General features: G+C 47.7%; 2 protein-coding genes across 7 annotated transcripts in view; one reads left to right on the forward strand and one right to left on the reverse strand.

Annotated features, from left to right (window-relative positions):
* The first annotated feature begins 3,230 nt into the window (after positions 1-3,230).
* DDX20 (DEAD-box helicase 20) lies at positions 3,231-8,266 on the forward strand. The gene is made up of 11 exons (XM_048328278.1): positions 3,231-3,426; positions 3,501-3,595; positions 3,763-3,931; positions 4,136-4,250; positions 4,333-4,475; positions 4,902-5,040; positions 5,323-5,381; positions 5,723-5,805; positions 6,325-6,430; positions 6,511-6,612; positions 6,968-8,266. The coding sequence occupies exons 1-11, from the start codon at positions 3,243-3,245 to the stop codon at positions 8,065-8,067; spliced, it is 2,295 nt and encodes a 764-aa protein (XP_048184235.1). The 5' UTR covers positions 3,231-3,242; the 3' UTR covers positions 8,068-8,266.
* Positions 8,267-9,404: 1,138 nt separating this feature from the next.
* KCND3 (potassium voltage-gated channel subfamily D member 3) overlaps positions 9,405-19,285 on the reverse strand; it is a 112,627-nt gene continuing 102,746 nt past the window's right edge. For 5 of the 6 annotated variants that reach the window (XM_048327667.1, XM_048327670.1, XM_048327668.1 and 2 more), the window contains exons 6-8: positions 18,282-18,338; positions 17,135-17,382; positions 9,405-15,387 (exon numbers count right to left, since the gene is read on the reverse strand). In XM_048327667.1, the coding sequence (XP_048183624.1) occupies positions 15,183-15,387; positions 17,135-17,382; positions 18,282-18,338 (510 nt within the window). In that variant the 3' untranslated portion in view covers positions 9,405-15,182. The remainder of the gene's footprint in view (positions 15,388-17,134; positions 17,383-18,281; positions 18,339-19,285) is intronic. The other variant, XM_048327672.1, reaches the window with a different exon arrangement.

Raw genomic sequence — 19,285 nt, forward strand, 5'->3', positions numbered from 1 at the left:
GGTCCTGGGCTCTACTGTACAGAGAACAAACACAGTTTCCATGGCAGTGTAAACACAAATACGTCCCACACTCCAAAGAGTGACTCACGCGTGCTGCAGAGAACGGAGAAGCTTCCCTGTCTTAATCTGAAAACATCTGGGAGAGGAGGATGAGATTATCTCACTTTCAAAATATTCTACAAATATTATGTAAACCAGATTTGCTCTGAATAATTCCGTGTCTTGGCAGATCTGAAAGACAAATCCTTTGAAGGCAAAGGAATAAGGCAAAGCTGGTGCCTGTTTGCAGCAGCAATGTCCAAATCTATAATGAATATATTCGTAAGACACAACCCAACAGTTCAGGAAGCCAATACAAATTATCCACGAGTACTTTACCTCAGTATTTCAAAGAGTCACAACAAGAATTTGAGTGTTGTAAATGAAGAGTAAATTTATAACAAAAGGAGGAGATGGATAAATCTGTGGGAATTATTTAGTACAGGTACTAAGACCTGGTATTGCAGGTGTTAGGCTGAAATAGTCCGAAATAGCGAGAACCTGACCTTGAGTATCAGCAGCATCACTCACAGGTGTCATAGAATATCATTTATCTAAAGCTGATACATTGATATACAGATTCAGAGGAAAAGAAGTCTGCCATGGAATTAAAATCAAATATGTGATGTGCACTTTGTGACAGGGACAAGAATGTGTTGAGCACTTTCTCAGAGGAATAAAACATGCTCTCAGTGTGTCTGGGAGGAAGAATTTTCCCTAGCAGGGCTTTTCTACATCCTAAAACCTTGAGGATTTTTATGGCCCCGAGCTAGAGTTAATATCCCTTCAAAAGAACCTGTTATTTTAGTAATACTCCAGCTCTGAAGGATGTCTCATCTGCTTATTTTACTAACCTAAATCCTTTCCCAGGACCTACTCTGCCTGCAGAGTATTCAGATTAAATGTCAAGATTTCCAAAGGCTGCTCTGAGCAGGAATACTTCCTTTGGATCCTACTGCAAGCAAAAGCAAAGCAATGTGATGGCAAAACTGCAGATTCCTCTTGGCGGGGCTGACATGTGAATGTCGACAACGGGAATTCAGCACTCGAGAGTCACTGCAGTAAAGCAAGGCCTGAAGGGTGAAGATTCCTATTTATACTGTGACTCATGGCACAGCACACCACTTACAGAGAGCTTACAACAACGTGAGGAGCAGGAGCAGGTAAGATTTAATATGGGAATAAGGGTTAAAACAAAACTTTTCATGGGTCGACTGACAGAGCTGCAGGAGCCGAAATGTGACACAGCCCCCTCAGTCAAGGCCAAAACCAGCAGGAGAGGGACAACAGATCTGCCAGTCGTCGTGGGGAAGGGTGTCACACACAGGGAGATGGTTTGGAGTCTGTCTGCATCGAACATCTGAAGGAAAATTAAATAGCTACAAACAGCAGTATCTTTCTGAATGACGGTGAGGTGTCTGAGTGTCTCATTAATGCACCACAGAGAATAATGTCTGTCTCCAGATCACCTTGGCTGTACTGCAACTTGTATGAAACCTCAGGGGAGAAAAGGAGTAAGTGAGAAAAATAGAGAGGGGAGCAGTTCCTGCAATGGCTCCTGGGGGTTGCTTTGTCACCTCCTTGCTGCCCTTCCCACCTGGGAACAGTCCCTCCTCACTGCTCTTTCTTGTCTGTTCAAATCACATCAATTTAAAAGGGTTATGAAAGGCTGTATTTAATCAAATGTTTGTTGTGTCCAGGTGTCTTTGTCTGTCTCCTTTCCCAGATTTATCCAGAGACAATTATCTCACGTTGGAGACTCTTTCCCCTTGAGGACCAATGAGAATATCCACTTAAAATTTTAAAAACAATTGGCCCAGCAGAATGCCTGTAGATCCTTTTTCACATCCTGTTACCTGTGCTCTGGGGCACAGTCCCAGCCACCTGCTGCGTCCCCCTTGGTGGAGGGGAGCTCCCCAAACTGGAACTGCTCTTTGTCCTGCAGTGCTCGGTACTCAGATAGTCACAGGAAAATATCTTCATAATAAAAAAATAACTGAATAGAATCTGACAGACTTTTCTCCCCCAGGAATATAGACATGAGGAATTTCAAAGGCGTGACCAAGCCTGTGATACACCAAAGCCATTAAAATTCATTTAGGCTGCCCAGCACTGTAAGAATAATGACACAGTGTATGTGCTTGTACAGTAGAAGCCACTGTGGAGATTTTCCAAATCCCCTTGCAATGAATGGAAGCGGCATGTCCAGAGCCTCTGAAGTGCTACAATAAAAGTTGATATTCATAAACCCACCCACGATTTAAAATAAGTGGTCTACAGAGGGTAGTAAGTAACGCACATACAGATTAACACATTTACCCTTTGCTGAGTGAATACTGTACTGTTAATTTTTTGTAGTAAGTAATTTTCTGTAGGCTCATAAATCATGTTTGTGTGTTCTGTGAGCTGTGTCCTCTCCTCGGGGATGGGCACGGCCCCAGGGCTGCCGGAGCTCAGGGAGCGCAGGGTGGGATTTTGGGGTGTCTGTGCAGGGCCAGGAGCTGGGCGCAGTGATGGTTTTGGGGTATTCCGGGCCCGTCCGCACCGGGACCGCTCTGTCCCCGCTCTGTCCCCACCTAGTCCCTGCTCTGTCCCCGCTCTGTCCCCCCCCAGTCCCCGCTCTGTCCCCGCTCTGTCCCGCTCTGTCCCCGCTCTGTCCCCGCCCTGTCCCCGCTCTGTCCCGCTCAGTCCCCGCTCTGTCCCGCTCAGTCCCCGCTCTGTCCCCGCCCTGTCCCCCCCCAGTCCCCGCTCTGTCCCCGCCCTGTACCCCCCAGTCCCCGCCCTGTCCCCGCTCTGTCCCCGCCCTGTCCCCGCTCTGTCCCCGCTCTGTCCCCCCCCCAGTCCCCGCTCTGTCCCCCCCTCAGTCCCCGCTCTGTCCCCGCTCTATCCCCCCCCCAGTCCCCGCTCTGTCCCCCCCCCCAGTCCCCGCCCTATCCCCGCTCTGTTCCCGCTCTGTCCCCCCCAGTCCCCGCTCTATCCCCGCTCTGTCCCCACTCTGTCCCCACCTAGTCCCCGCTCTGTCCCCCCCAGTCCCCGCTCTATCCCCGCTCTGTCCCCGCTCTGTCCCCGCCCTGTCCCGCCCTGAGGCGGAGCCGCCGCCATCTTCCCTCTGCCCCGGCGCCCCCTGGCGGCGGCACCGGCGGCTCGCCCCGGCGCGGGATTACGGCACATCTCGCGAGACTTCGCCCACCCGCCCCGCCAAGATGGCGGCGCCCGCGGAGGCGCAGGGCCGGTTCCGCACCCGGGACGTGCTGGTGCCCGGCGGCCCCTCCGACTTCGGCTCCCTCCTGCTGTCGCCGCCGGTGGTAGCGGGGCTGGAGGCTGCCGGGTTCCATCGGCCGTCGCCGGTGCAGCTGAAGGCCATTCCTCTGGGGCGCTGCGGGCTGGGTGAGCGGGCGGGCCGGGCGCGGGGCCGGGGGCTCCCCGGGGGCTGCCCTGACCCCCGTGGCCGCTCTTTGCAGATCTCATCGTGCAGGCCAAGTCTGGCACCGGCAAGACCTGCGTGTTCGCCACCATCGCCCTGGACGCGGTGCTGCTGGAGAGCCCCGCCACGCAGGTGGGCCCGGGCCGGGGGTGCTTTAGGAGGGGAAATCGCTCTTTTGGGGGGAAATACGGCGTTGAAGGCCGTGAGACACAGCGCTGGAAAGCACCACCGCGCTGGGAGCGAGCTCTCAGCGCCGTCCTGCGGCTTTAATCCTCCCGTTTAATCCTTGCCCCGCGCAGATCCTGATCCTGGCTCCCACGAGGGAGATTGCCGTGCAGATCCACGCCGTGATCACAGCGATTGCCATAAAAATGGAAGGCTTGGAATGCCATGTCTTCATTGGAGGGACTCCTCTGAGCCAGGACAAAAGCAGGCTGAAGAAGTGCCACATAGCTGTGGGCTCCCCAGGTAGGGAGGAGCTTTGCTGAGATTTGTGTCCTGTGTGATCCTCCACGATACAATAACTGGGGCTTCGGAAGGCTGGCTTGGGTTTGTTTGTTGTCATTAACAGGGCACAGCCTCAAAGGTAATTTAAAAATACTTTAAAAGTTCATCATTAGAATGTTTCAGTTCGTGTTCTTGAAGCTGTTTTTACTTTTCCCTCCCCTGCAGGTCGGATCAAGCAGCTCATCGAGCTGGACTACCTGAGCACAGCCAGCGTCCGGCTCTTCGTCCTGGACGAGGCAGACAAGCTGCTGGAGGAGGGCAGCTTCCAGGAACAGATCAAGTAAGGAAAAACCCTTCCCTCATGCCTGTATCATTACATCAGGTGTGTTTTGGTAAATAATTCCCATGGCTTTGTCCCGCAGTTGGATCTACTCCTCACTCCCAACCAATAAGCAGATGTTGGCAGTTTCAGCCACTTACCCTGAGTCCTTGGCTGCTGCTCTCACCAGGTACATGAGGGAGCCCACGTTTGTGAGGCTGAACCCCACGGATCCAGGCCTCCTTGGTAAGCACATGAACAGCAGGTAGAGCGACACTGTTAGCAACAAATTCAGAGGACGAGACTAAAACCAAAACACGTGCCTTTAAAATGCATGATTTTCCATAATTTCACCTGTATCTGAGTTGTTCAGTTTACGAATATTGATTCCCAGTGTTGATGTTGTGAATCTTGAAGTGGAATGAGATGGTCTTTGAAGGCCTTTCCATCCCAAACCAGTCTGTGATTCTGTATATTTAAAATACCAGTGACAAATGGAACTTTGCTTTTTCTATCATTCAAAAAATATTTCAGCCTTTTAAGAAAAGCTTTTCCTGGAGGTTCTTATGCTTGTCTTTGTTTGAAGTTTTCCTTCAGCTGCAGTATCACATGATTACAGGACTACAGGTTTTTATGGCAACCCCATATCTGTTGTTTTGGTTTCTTGCTCAGGGCTGAAGCAGTACTACAAAATTGTGAATTCCCATCCCCTTCCACATAAAACCTTTGAGGAAAAAACCCGGCACCTGCAGGAGTTGTTCAGTAAGATCCCATTCAACCAAGCCTTAGTCTTCTCAAATCTGCACAGCAGGTAATGCATTTGAAATAACATCTGGACAAAGCTTGTTTGAAAGCAGCGGTTGTAATGTCCAGCCATGGATAAATTTCTGTGCATATGGATGAATTTATGAGACCTGTGAGGTCTCAGAGCAGTCTGCAAACTTCAGGTCTGAAATACACCCTGAGGAATGCAGCGGGAAATACTGAAAATACAGAAATGCAGTCCTTGGCTGTAGAGAGTAACCTAAGAAATGCCCCGGGGTTGTTAGGCCTGGGGTTTTATTTCCAATTTTCATTGTGTGTGTTCCCTCAGGGCTCAACATCTGGCTGAAATACTGACATCCAGAGGCTTCCCTGCCGAGTGCATTTCAGGTAAATCCATTTACAACTTTCTGATTCTACTGAAATTGTGCATAAATGTGACCTAAAATAGGAAAATTAATCTTGAATCTTGCCTTGCACGGCCTCTGGTTAAATGGCTGAGAAGAACATTTGAACCTTCATAGGTCTTTTCAAGACTCAACAAGCAAAAGAATTATTTCTGTAATGAGTGACCTGAGTTTTCAAGTTTTGTTTGTTCCTTCTTTACTCATTTGGAAGTGGTGTTTGAGGAAGTTTCTGTCTTACTTCTGACAATACAAAGCAACATTTTCTAAAATGTGAGGGGCATAAAGATGAAGAATGTAACCTGCTTCTGATTTTTATCTTCCTAGGCAACATGAATCAGAATCAGCGACTTGATGCCATGGCTAAATTAAAGCAATTCCACTGCAGAGTTCTGATTTCCACAGACTTGGTGAGCTTTTACTGCTTTCAAACAAGCTTTTTAGAGATTTTATTTCAAACTTATTAACTGCTCTGCAAATTTTACAGCATGCAGGAGTATTGCACATAAAGTTACTTCAGAGGATTAGATTTGGCTTGGAAGTGGAGAGAACATGAATGTGCTGATAAGCACCGTGGCGGTTTCTGACTTCTTTTCACTGTGAGGCTCAGAAATGACCCCCAGTGCCTCATCTGCCTGCCCATGGCAGGGGGTTGGAATGGGATGATACTTTTAGGGCTCATCCAACCCAACCCATTCTGTGATCTGGCTCAAAAGTAGTTTTCAATTTATCTGTTGCTTTGCAGCTGGAAGTTTTACTCTGTGGGCAGTGTGTTGTGAGTGCCAAACATGGCAGAGATGACCCTGGGGAGGTTGGACCAGATGACCCCACTCTGGTCCCGTCCAGCCTCTCTCTGGGTCTGTATTTATTTAAAGCTCTGTTGAATTATTCAGCTCTCACTGCCCTTTTTTCCTCCTCACTTTCTGCAGACATCTCGTGGAATTGATGCTGAGAGGGTGAACCTGGTCATCAACCTGGACGTGCCCCTGGACTGGGAGACCTACATGCACCGCATTGGCCGAGCCGGGCGCTTCGGTAGGGACAGCCCTGGCACCCTGCAGCTCTGCTGGGCTCTGCTGGCCCTCCTTGGGAATTAACTCTGTTCCATCTCACAGGCACCTTGGGTTTATCTGTGACCTACTGCTGCCGTGGGGAGGAGGAGAACACGATGATGAAAATTGCTCAGAAGTGCAACCTGCAGCTTCTTCCTCTGCCGGGTAGGCTCTGTGCTGGGGATGCCGCTGGGCTTGGGGGTTTTCTGCTAGTCAGAGCTTCAGACAAGTCCAGGGGGCTGATGTGGGGCTCTTCTGCTGGGGCTGCTTTGCTTTTAGTCCAGGTTCTTCACACTCTGCTCCTGACAAGTGATGTAGTGTTTGTCTTGAGCTGTCTTTGATGCCTTCTATGAAGGAAATGTTCTGGCTCTTTAAACTCTTGAAGAATTGAAGGGGCTGGTTTGTGGTCCTCACTTGATGTCTTAACATGTGATTTTGAGAAGCTTCACTTGGGTACTTGTGTGAGTTCAGAGGGAGGGATGCACTTGATTGAGTGGCTGCTTGTTTTTCTGCTGTGCAGAGCCCATCCCTCCTGGAATGATGGAGCAGTTTGAAGATGGGGAGGTAGAAGTTAAACCTGCAATACCTACAGCTCCTCTGGGGAATTGTGACACTGTGTGTCCTAAACCAGAGGAACCAGTGCTGCAGCCTGTCCAGAATGGCTTTTCAGACACACCTCAGCCTCTCTCTAATCTTCCAAGGGATAATTCTTCTGTAGAAAGGCCAAAAAAGACTCTGAAGCAAAAAAAGATAAAAAAGTGCACAAATCCTGCAAATGTAGAGGAAAATAGTAGAACCCCCCAAACTTCCAACTGTCGCACAGAACGGAGGAATCAAGTCAAACCCATCTCCAGGATGGATGCACAGCACAGCACTCAGGCTCCAGATGAGGAGGCCTTAAAAAAAAATCTTCCCAAAATTCCATGCTTGTCTTCTTTCAAAAACCAACTCACCAATCCCTGGAGCTTCTCAGATTTCGTTGAAGACTATGAGCATTTCATTAAAGAAGGGTCAGAGAGAGAGGTGGAGATTTTAAGAAGTTATTCAGGCCCAGGAGAGCAACGTGAGCTGCCCAGAAGTGGGAATGTGGAGTGGGAAGAGATGGAACATCACACAGAGATGGCAGCAAACGGGGATGTGTCTGCTGACTCTGATGGCTCAGACAGCTCCAGGGATTCCCTTAGTAGTGGGGCCAATAACTCGTGCTTTGGGGCACTTTCAGACACACAGGACCGAAATGCTGTGCCCACAGCACGGCAGGGCCCGGCAGCTTTCTGTCCTGCACCGGAGAAGCCTTGGGAGCGATCCCACATCCCAAGGCAAAATGAAGTGAAAAAGAAAGTTCTGAAACCAAGTGCTAAACACAAGAAAAGCCACAACCATCAATTCTCCAGTCCTTCCACGAGGAGGACTGAAGAGGAGCAGACCTGCAGCTCCTGGGATGATGCTCTGCAGGAGGGCTGGAGTTACGAGGACTACTGGCAACGTTACTACGATGCCTGGCAGAGCTACTACGCAGCAGTGTCCCACTACAGCAGGAGTTACTGGCAGTTCAGCTGGATGAGTGCCTACCACGTCAACTCAGTCTATCTCCGGGAGCTGCTGAAAGGTGGGGATTGATGTCCTGATGCTCCTGGTTGGGACCAGGAATGGACAGGGTCTGTGACAACAGTGCTGCCCTAAAGGACACTGATAAGGGACAGACATTGTTTGAGATTGAAGAAAAATGGGGTCTTTTTATAAGCAGCTGTGTCTGGTAAATGTTTTACAGAGGTCCAGTGACCATGTTACAATGTGTTAATAAAAGGAAAAGAAAGGATGCTCAGGTGGAATCTTTTCAATCCAAAGTAAACAAAGGATGATAAAAGGCAGCCACTTCCACGTAAGAAATGTCAGAAAGGAGAAAATACAAAGCAATCCCAGTTGTATTTCATGGAATCCCAGACTGGTTTGTGTGGGAAGGGACCTTAAAGCTCATCTTGCTCCACCCCTGCCCTGGGCAAGGACACCTCCCACTGTCCCAGGGTGCTCCCAGCCCCAATGTCCAGCCTGGCCTGGGGCATTGCCAGGGATCCAGGGGCAGCCCCAGCTGCTCTGGGCGCCCTGTGCCAGGGCCTCACCTCCCTCTTGCCTTGCCTTCCCTGTGACTGTTGGGTGAAGATGAATTCCCTGTGTGACTCCAGGGTCTGTTCAAAGTTGGTGATCATCCCATTTTCCCTAATTCTCTTGGTAAACACCAGGCACTGACTATATCCCTGTGAAGTGGCAGAGTGAAACGAGCATCTCAATGCCTGTATTGCTAATTTAAATCCAGTTAATTAACACTGAATAAATAACATTTCTATAGCAAGGTGTGCAGCAAGCTGTGTGGTAGAGGATTTAATTATGTAGAAAATGTGCAGCAATCATAATTGGTCTGTCCCTCTGGGTGCAACAATATCAGACTTCCCACACTTACAGGAAAGCTTTAATTAGAAATGGAATTACCTATTAGTGCTAAAACTAATTGATATTTCCTGTTTGGCTTGTACAGAGCTGTCCTGGGGCAGGAAAAGATGGGAGTGCTGGCTGGCTCAGGGTGCTGACCCCGGGTTGCCTCTGCACTAATTTTGAAAGGTTTTCTTTTTGTACTTTGTTCCTGCCTTATTCCTTTTGTGTCACAAATGACTCCAGGGAGGGGTTTCCCTTTGTCTTCGTAGTTGGAAAAGGCCAAGACAGCTTGATTCTGTTTCCAAAATGATTTTTTTGCAACTCTTAACATTCCCAAAGAGGACACGGTGAGGGATGCACTTCAGTATCTGCATTATTGCTGTCCTGTGACATCCCACTGATTTCATTAATGATTGCTTGGGGAAGAGTTAATTGGTATTTAAATGCAACTCAGTGGCCTTGGTCAACACCCAAAATTCTCCAAAAGAACCTCCCAGAAGTTTTTTAGAAGAAATTACAGCATCCTGTTGGTATTTGTGGCACATACTCTGTTTAATCCGGATTGGATACATCAGGTACAGCAGTGGCACAAGACTCAATACTGTAAATGATATACAAGTTTCAACATATGCACTACAATTCCAAAAGAAGACAACAGGAAACTTGGTTCTTCTAGAAAGTTGTTCTCAAATGAAGCTACCTGCAGTTGTGTCCAGTACATTTCGTATCTGTCCTCTGATGTTTGTAAAGCAAAGCCCATTTAAAGTACGAAAATAGAAAATAATAAAGTTGAGAGCTTCTTATAACATAGAACTCCTAAAGAAAACACCATTGCATTGGAATGCCATACTGGTTTATCAAAAATAGACCATCACACCATTTTTAGAGACTTGGTTGGCCCGAGGAGCCCCCGGGAGCTCCCAGTCCTGGTTGAACAGTGGGGAAGAGCATTGGTGTGGTTGGGACCTTCTCCCAGCTGAGGCTCTGGAGTAGCACTGGTTTAACCCAAAGTGGGAAGGGACACACGGATACACACAGAGGAACAGACCTGACTGAGAACAGGAGGAGGGATTTTCACAAGCTCTTTGTCACCTGGTCTTTTGTTCCACCTAAAGCATTTCTGGCACAGGTTTTGCTCCCTGAACAGAAGGAGCAGTTCTGGCGCTCTGTATCCAGAATTCCCTGTGGGATTTTGGGGTGGCATGAATTGAGCTCCACTCAGTGCAAGAGGAGGTGCTCATTGCTCTACAGGCTGTAGAATTGGCAGAGAGGTGAAATGACTTCTTTGAGGTCACTTAGTGGTTGCTCAGGAAATCAGGAGCAGAACCCAGGCTGCTGATGCTCAGCTCCTGATGTTCACTGCCTCCCCTTTGCTCTTACAGTTTTAGAAAGAGAAAATCACCATGGGCAGAGTTTTTGGCAAACACAAAGCCTAAAAACTTGGGCTTTAAACCCATGGATCTACTGCAGTTGGCTCCAAGTGTTGGAGAAAAATGTATGTTTTAAAACAAAAAATTAATTGAGATAGACTGGATGGGTGAATCATGTGGAAAAGGTGTTTTATTCACCTAACTTTAAAAACAGAATTAAGTTTGCAGTTCAAAGCTATTGATATTCACCAGCCCTCCACGAGTGCTGACTTTGTAACTCTGCCTTAGTCCAACAGATAAAACACTACGAAGTCCCAGGGATGTTGCAACACATAAATTAAATGTGATTTTTCATTTCCTGAATTTACAATACATGCAAGATGCAGCATGTTTGCAACCTCTTTACTTAGAAAAGCAAAATCTTGAAGGAAATTTGCTTTCTTTAGCTGGTATTAATCTGATTTTCATGCACATGCCTGAAGCTGTCTAGATGAGAATGACAAGTGCTGGGTTGCAGTACAGGTGTATTAGCAACAGGCTTAGGTTAAACAAGTGGCATTGACTAAATTTAGTCTTTCTGGCCAATTAAAGATATACATTGAATTATCCACGAACTTTATTCCACACTAAAGCCATGTGTGTTACTTGGGTTGTCTTTTCCCCTGTTCACTTTTAACAAAGGTAATTATTTAATAGATAAAAGCAGTCTCTGCGATAAGAATTTGGTGCAGAAAGTTTTATATTTCTCATGTGGAAAGGAGGGGAAATGGTGCAAGGGACTATAAATGGCAGCAAGAGAAATACAAGGAAATACAAGGAAAGAATTATGGCTGAACAGCTGGGGAAAAATCCTTGACATTGAAGTCTGTCACTCTGGAATGAGCTCTCCAGGGAGGCAGTGGGAGTCCTGGGAGAATTTGAAGTCTAATCTAGAAAAAGCAATGCCATATCACAGTGAAGGATCTTGTGCTAGTGGAGGATGGATTCAACTGTTTAATTCTTTAATTTTTGTGTGCCAAGATGTATTATCTGTGGCCTCTTCTTTAGGGGTGTCCTTAAGATTTTTAAGGAAAATGAAAGCAAAGGGTGGATTTTGGAAAGAGTAGATGGATGTCAAAGCCTATGTGTGAAAGGTATTCTTCGTCATTTGCTGCCAGCTGGGTGTGAATCCTGTTAGCAGCTCAATGCCAGGTGAGAAGAGAGGAAATCTAATGATAGAAGAGGCTGAAAATCGGTGAAAATATTTTTCCTTCAAAAAAAGCTTTGGAAAGGAAATAAAATGCTCAGAAAAAGGAGTTGCTCCTTTGATATTTTTAATATTGCTTTAGGAAAGTCTGAAAAAATAATGCCCTTCCACTTGCTTTGTGTACAAAGAATCCATTTTTATCTCTTTTTTAAAGGAACTTTTCTAAAATTCTAAAAAGTCGTAAGGAATGAGAGGAGGGGGAAGGCTTTGAACTGAAGTGCCAGCACAGCACTGAGGTTCTGCCAGGCTCATGGGGCTGTTCTCCAGAGCCTGCCCCTGATCCTGGTGCTGTTCCTGGCAGGGGGACCCCAGCTGGAGCAGCCCCTGCCCGGTGCCCGGGGACGGCCGGGAGGGCAGGGCCGGGTGCTGGTTTAGTGTCGGGGTCCAGGGACGTATGTGAGCCCGGGGAAGGGTTGGGGTGCTGGTAAGGCAGGGCAGCACTGGGAGCACTGGAGGGAATGATCCACGTCCTTCAGGTGAAGTTCTGCCTTAGGAATTCTCAGGAGTGGCTTGGCCTGCTCTCGGTGCTGTTTAAGGATTCTGAAGTTTGGGGAAGCTGTTGTGCCTCCCTTTGGTCAGGGCCGAGGGGCCGTAGTGCAGCTCCCTGCTCTGCTGTGCGGACACTGGTCCTTCTCCCCCTGTGCAGCCTGGGGATGCTCTGTTGCTGCCTGGCAGCCCCTGCAGGGGTGGATCTCTGTCCCTGCAGCTCCCGTGGGTGCTCAGTGCCCTCCCGGGGGGGCTCCCAGGGTTTCCACAGCGCAGTCCCAGGCGCTTTCGGAAGCTTTCCTTGGGCTACTGCAGAGGATAAAGGGAGCTAATGCCTCCATTAAAAATACTTTTAGCCCTGTTCCTCTAGGCTTAGACTTCCTTAATTTTGTGTGTTTTTATCCTCTGAGAGCCTGTGCTGAGGAACTGACAGCGTGGGGCAGCACTTGCCCAGTTCATGGCAGAGGCACAAGCCGTGGTTCCTCAGCAAGGATAACAATTCCTGGTTTAGGGAAGGGAACAGAGGCTGTGGCTGCTTTGGCAATCAGAGCCCAAGCAGCCAGCCAGAAACTCCTGGAACTGGCATTCCTCCTTTTTTTAAACTCTTAAAATCGAATGTTATATTTTCTTTTCCAAAAAGTTTGTTTGCCAGCAATTAGAAGCCCCAATAGTGCTTTGGACAAGGGCTGCCACGATGGCTATTTACAGATACAGAGATGTGAAGTGCTTTGTTCACCACTCCACACTAAATCAGGAATAAGAAAGGCAGCACCAAGAATCCAGGTGGAATCCCTGACTCTTTGTAATTTTTATTCCTGTCCCCTGTCAGCACGGGGGCATTTCACCCTCACTCTGTGCCAGTGGAGATGAGGTTGCAAAGGTGGCAAGTGGTGGAGAGCAAGGCCTCTGATCTAGAACGGCAGGGGTGCTCAGATGATGACAGTTGATGAAATTAAAGCAAAAATTAAATTAAAACATCAAGAAAAAAACTCAATAATGGTCAGATTAACTGCAGTATAACCTCCTACAGGAAGCAGCAAAAGGCAGAGCATTTTAATCTTTTAAAACAGGACTAAACATAGTTTTTGGGTAACATATTACAGCACTGGAATAAATGACTAGAAGCTGGTGCAGCTACTGGAGGCTCAGCCATAGCCCTACTGTTCCTAGGATGTTGTAGGATTCTAAGGAGGGTATTGAGTTAATGCATCAGCCATCACTCACTCGCAGCAGGAGCGCTACCAAAGCAGGGTGCCAGCTCGTATGTGTAAGTCAGCGTTAATTACCTATACATGTATGAGTCTGTAATTAGTTACATGTGTATGTATATGTGCATATAAATATTACATCAGGAGAGGTTATGGCAGATGTTAAAAAAAAATCATCCCTTTGCTGAATCAGCCTCAAACACGCTTTGAGCCCTTCTTCTAACTCTGATGTTGGTAAAATCACTGCTCCGAACAGGACATGGGATGTCTTTCCCTGTTCCCTCCAGGCTGGTGGGGGCAGTGCATTGGCCTTGGAGAGGTTTGTGCCATGACCACAGGGATCAGCCAGACAGGGTGGGACAGGTGGGAGGGAACGCGGGGGATGTTCCTCACTCTGCCCTTCAGGGATCCCCCTGTAAAAGGGGGCTCCAGGAAGGCAGAACGGCAGGAAAAGGTTCCTCTTGGCAGGGGGGAATCAGTTATGTCAGGCCCATGAATTTCCTCACGGTGAATCATTCCTAGGAAGGTCTCTGGACGAGGTGCCAGTCACAGGATGAGGTACCTGGCAGTACCACACAGTGTTCTTCAGTTTTTGGTTATCTGTTAGTTCATGATTAGACTTTGCCCAAGCTAAGTGTAGAACTGTGAAAAGGAAACGCTGTCTGTACCAAGCGTTATCAAACGTTTCCCAAACTCCAGTACTGCTCCCCCTTCTCAAGCAGATCCTGTGCTGGGACTGGAGAACTGAAATTGCTGACCTGGTCTATCCCCAAAATCAATGCAGCCCAGAAGCCATGGATGGGACAACTGGAGCCCTAAGACTGTGAAAAAGCCAAATACCTCTCTGTCCATGCAAGATATTTGGCTCCGGGGTTAATTATTATCAAGTATAAATCCAGACATTATTTGGCTACTATTTACAATGGGTTATACGTCCAGTGCTAGCAAAGAAATTTCTATATAGAAACCAAAACTTAAAAATCATGGGCATACATTACAAGGAACCTCTGTTAGACTCAGGAACGCTTGATGCAGTCGAGTTCAGTGCTTTCATTCTTTGCCATTTGTGTGCACAGTATTAAAAAAGAATCCTACCTTTTTTTTTCCTTTTTAAAAATACAGAACTGTAGTCTAGTCACACTCTTACAAGTAAGTGATAACAAAAATAGAAAGCAGATACCCAGGTGGGACTAAAATTCTACTAAAGCCTGTCTCTTTTTTTTGTTGTTGTTTTTGCTTTTCTCCACAAATATGTTTCCACAGACAATAATTAGCAGACAAACACACTGTTTGCAATTGCACTGTATTGACTTAAAAGGTGGATACAAAATAGTCTAAATCCAGGGTGGGAGGTGTGTGTGTGCGTGTGGGTGTGCACAGGGGGTGCTGGCACACCTGGGGTCCTGCTGGGCACCCACCCTGGCAAGGCCCTGCCCTCGAGTTCGGTGGCTCTGCACACTCACACACACACACACAGAGCGATGGGGGAACTGCTGTGACAGGTGGCTTCTTTTGTCTAAATTTTTCCTATAAAAGAAAAAAAAAAAGTGAAATTTTGGTTGGTTTAAAGGTTCTGCTCCATGAAGAAAAAAAAAAAAAATCACAAAATCCATTGTTTTTCACCTTTTCAGTCATTTCCTCATGAATAAATATTATCCATTAAAAACCTTTAAAAAGGTGCTGCGATACACAGTGTTATATTTCCATTTGCTTCAGTGACTCTCTGGTTGCCATGATGATTCCTTCCTCCAGCCTCTGCAGCTGCTTTTTGCCCCGTGCCACGGCACAAGTCGCTCTCCACGCAGGTTTTCCCTCCATCCAGCCCCTTCCTCCCTCTCCCACTCGTGCCTCAGTCCGTGTCTGGAGAAGCTGCCCCGCTCGGGCCCCTCGGTGACAAACGCCGGCTCGGTCCGTCCCGGCAGCAAGGAGGGGGCGTGGAGGTGAGCAGGGAGAGGGGCTCCGGGCTCCCCCCGGCCCTTCCGCGCAGGACGCGCCTTACAGGGCGGAGACCTTGACGATGTTGGTGGTGGCCGAGCTGGGAATGTTCGTGGCGTGGCCGGGGCTGCCCGGGCCGGGTCTGCTCTCGCCCTCGGGCGTCAGCGCCGGCGGCGTGGGGATGCTGATGATGGCTGTGGTGATCTGGGCAGCTTTGCAGTTCGGTCTCAGCCCATCGTCTGATTTCATGTTGAGGCTGGAACGACTAGAAAACAAATTTAGTGCTTGGCTTGTTTTTCAAAATGAGGTAGTAGAAAGGATGGGAATGGTTGTGGTTCTTAATCAGGATCTTATTCAGCTGAAATATTCAAAGACTCCACTTAAACGTCCCCCCCCCCCCCCCCGTTCCTGCAAGGCACCATTTATGTCTACACAGATTACACCAAGCTTTGGTAATGTTCCCCCTGGTTAGGATACAGCTTTTCACAGGGCAAATTGTTCTGTTTCCATTTCCTTCTTGCATAATTCTAGTTTATTTAAAAGGACATCTAAATACACCGTCCTGTGTACTGCATCTTTTCAGAGCACAGGTAGTTCTTTCTGAGAAAGATGTTGTCTTCCTTGCATTTCAAATACCTCTTTCATATTCACTGTCCCTTGATCTTTTCTATTTTATTTCTCTCTGCAGTAGTTTCAAGGATCTGACAGCTGGGAGCATTCTTATTAGATCTGCATCAATTGCATCCTATAATTAATTACAGAGGGAAAATGATAGGTTGATTTCTGTGCATCTGCACAGCTACAGGAGTCTGCTATTACCAGCCCAACATGTTCATTTTCAACACAAGGCCTGTCCTTTCAGAATGTAAAGCTCCCAGTTGGGAAGCGGCTGCTGTTGTTACCTCGAAGTGACTCACCAGAGGATGGTTTCTGATCTCTCAAACACCAGGAATAGAACCCACTCCGCTCCCTGGATGCCTCGGGCACAACCTGAGAGTGGGGCAGCCTCAGGCACTGGGTGCTTCTGCCAGTGGCAACCAGTACACCCACTTGGTTGCATTCCACATGAAAAACAGCTGAAAAGCTTTTTTTTCTCTCTCCATCCTTGCACAGTTTGGTAAGCAAGTGAAATAAGTGTTGACTTTTAAAATATCACTGGCATCTGATTTAGCACCTAGAACAGTTGACACTCCTGTGAATTACTGCTTCAGGTGCTGGTTTAAAATATTGTCATGTTGAAACTGAAATAGCTGGAGACTTGTTTTGTACTTATTCATTCATAATTCATGCTCTGAAATGCCCTTCTGGCACAGAGCAATCGCTTGCTGCCCTAAAGGCAGCTTTGTTTCGGTTTTTACATCCCTTTGATAGGAATGAGGAGAAGAGGAATGGGACATTCAAAACCAGCCCTGGTGCACAAAAAACTTAATGGGCTGAGGGGGATTTAGAAAGTAATTTAATTTTTGCAGGAATTATATGGTGAATAAATGATTCTTTTTCAGCAATTTATGTATAAAATTAAATTTAAAATATTTTGTATTAAAGGACACTTCAACTGTGTCCTTTATGGCTTTTTAGGTCACAGCTACTAAGACACCATTGTGAAATTCCTCTTGTTTGTTTTCCAGTGATGCTTAGAGTGGCAATTTAGATTTTTGGACAATGGAAATCAGTGGAGTGTCCCGGGGGGACCACATCAGCTCTCCAACAGCTTTGGCTGACAGACACTGCTGGCCCATTCATTTTGCCAACATGACCATTCCCTGGGGAGCCTGTTCCGTGCCCCACCACCCTCTGGGAGAAGAACCTTTTCCTGATATCCACCTACAAGCTGCGCTGGAGTCTGGCTTTAATCTGGTTCTTCCCAGGACAGCCAGGAGCCACTTCCCTTGGGTCATCACTGGGAGGGACACAAAGATGCTGCCACCAGCCCCTGGCTGGGGAACAGCCCTGCCAGCCCTGCAGCTGGGCACAGCTGGGCCCCAGCGCTCAGCACGCCCCCTGCCCTGTACCTGGTGGTGAGGGAGGGCTGCTCGCTGCACTGGATGTGGATGGTGCTGAGCTCCTGCATGCTCCGCAGGCGCGTGGCCGGGACGCTGGAGTTGGGCAGGTGCGTGGTCTTCTTGTTGCGCCGGGAGCAGCAGGACGTGGTCAGCCCGTGGTGGCTGGACAGGGAGGGGCTCCGGGACGAGGGGTAGTTCTGCATTGAGCTCTCCATGCAGTTCTGCTCAAACAGCTGCTCGTCGATGAACTCGTGGTTCTGGCAGGGGAGAAGCAGAGCTGTCACTCCCTGGGGACACCGACAGCCTGGGCTGGGGGGTGTCAGCCCCTGCTCTGTGGGAGATGCTCTCTGCCTCCGTGCCTGCAAAGGGCTGCACCGGGCAGATCTTAAAAAGAAAGGACTCTGCCCTCACTGCAACCATGGAAGATTTTGGTCTCCTGTGTCCGCAGGGAAACAGGAGGAGCTGTTGCAGTGACAAAAGCGTGAGGATGTCACTGCTGCCTTGCTCACACAGTCTGAGATTGTCAGTCTGTTGGGTTCAAATCCATAGGGTTTGATTTTCTGTTCATTTTTTGTCTGGATTCCAGAATGGTCTCAGTAAGTCTGGAATGCCACATGGTTATGAAACCCAAAAGGAGTTCATGCTACTTTTCCTTTATCCCTGGGACCAGGATTGTATTTTATCTGGATGATCACCTGGCCATAGAACTTAATGCTTGCATTGGCTGTTGGGTTCAAAGCATCCCTGCAGTGCATGAGCTGGGAGGAATAAACATGGCAGTGGAGAGGGGAAAGTGTTCAGGGGGAAGGAAATTCAGAAAGCTGAATCTGTAAAGAGCTTTTGTGCTAAGGAACAGGAACTCCTGAAAGAAAGAACTCCTACATGTGGATATGAACACCCAGGTAGAGTGAACAGACTTCATCCAGTCCCTGTCGGCTTCAGAAAAGATGGGAAACAAAAGCAACCATGCTGAAGGCAGCCATCAGATTCCACTGGAACAAGTAACAACTCTCACAGGGAACAAGAGCACTGGGAAGCCAAAGGGAGCCACGTGCACAGACTCCCCAGGACCAGACCAGAACGAGAAGTAAGCAAACACTGTCCAGACATGTCACAGAGACCATACAGAAAACAGATCGAATTGAAAAGGAAATACCTTGATGGTGGAAGTTCGTACAGATAACAGGGGATCATCCACAAGATAGGACAATCCCTACAAGACAACATGCCAACAGAAGATAAAAACACAATTCATTGTCCATTCCAGCATTCAGAAGTTTAGTCCCAGCACTGCATCTCTCACCTCAGCATTCCAGCTCAAGTTTGAATGGGCAACAGGACCTTCTCTCAAAACCCTGAACCAGAATCCTTCTGACAATTCAGCTTTTGAGTGTTTTGTTCATGGAAACAGAACAAAACCCATAACAACTTTATTACTTTGATCTTTTGAGAGCCGAAGGCAAAGGCAAACAAAGTTTCAGCTGCTGATTCACAAATCACAGATTGGGATTGCTTTGCCATTGTGTCACCAATGGACTGTGGGGTTTGATCAAACTCTGTGAAAACACAGAAGAAGGGTTTGGGTTGAAGGACTGGGTTCAGGGCACTCAGCACTTGGAGAAAATACAGCATGTGAATGTCCAGACTTAATCTGGGAGTTGGAATGGGAGGAAAAAACCTCCTTTTGTTTGAACAAACTCCATCTGCTGTGGGAATATGACAAAGTAATCTCTGTTGTGGCAGCTACAGGTACTTCAGGGTCACTTTGTCATCTGACACAGCAGATTTGTGAGCCATTCACAGCCACTCAGCTGGAAGCGTGTGCCAGTGACAACCCAGAGACCAGGTCAATAAAGAATGTACTCTGAGAATCCTCTGCCTCGTTTCAGGAAAGGTGAATTGCCCATTAAAACAAGTTTGCAACCATGGTACATTCCTCATTCCATTCCTGCAACTGGATCACAAAATGACTCTTCAGTGTTTAAAAATGCTTTTACTACAATTTAAATTTTCTGTTGCATAGTGTTTTAATAGATTACGTGAAGTACAGGATCTCCACACAAACCCATTGAACTTTCTGGGCCAGTAATTCCAGACCGGAATCCAAATCTGCTGATTTGGTGCTACACCATGGTAATAACTGGCTGAAAAACATGAGGG

Source organism: Corvus hawaiiensis, chromosome 24 (assembly GCF_020740725.1).
Source record: "Corvus hawaiiensis isolate bCorHaw1 chromosome 24, bCorHaw1.pri.cur, whole genome shotgun sequence".
NCBI classification, from domain to species: domain Eukaryota; kingdom Metazoa; phylum Chordata; class Aves; order Passeriformes; family Corvidae; genus Corvus; species Corvus hawaiiensis.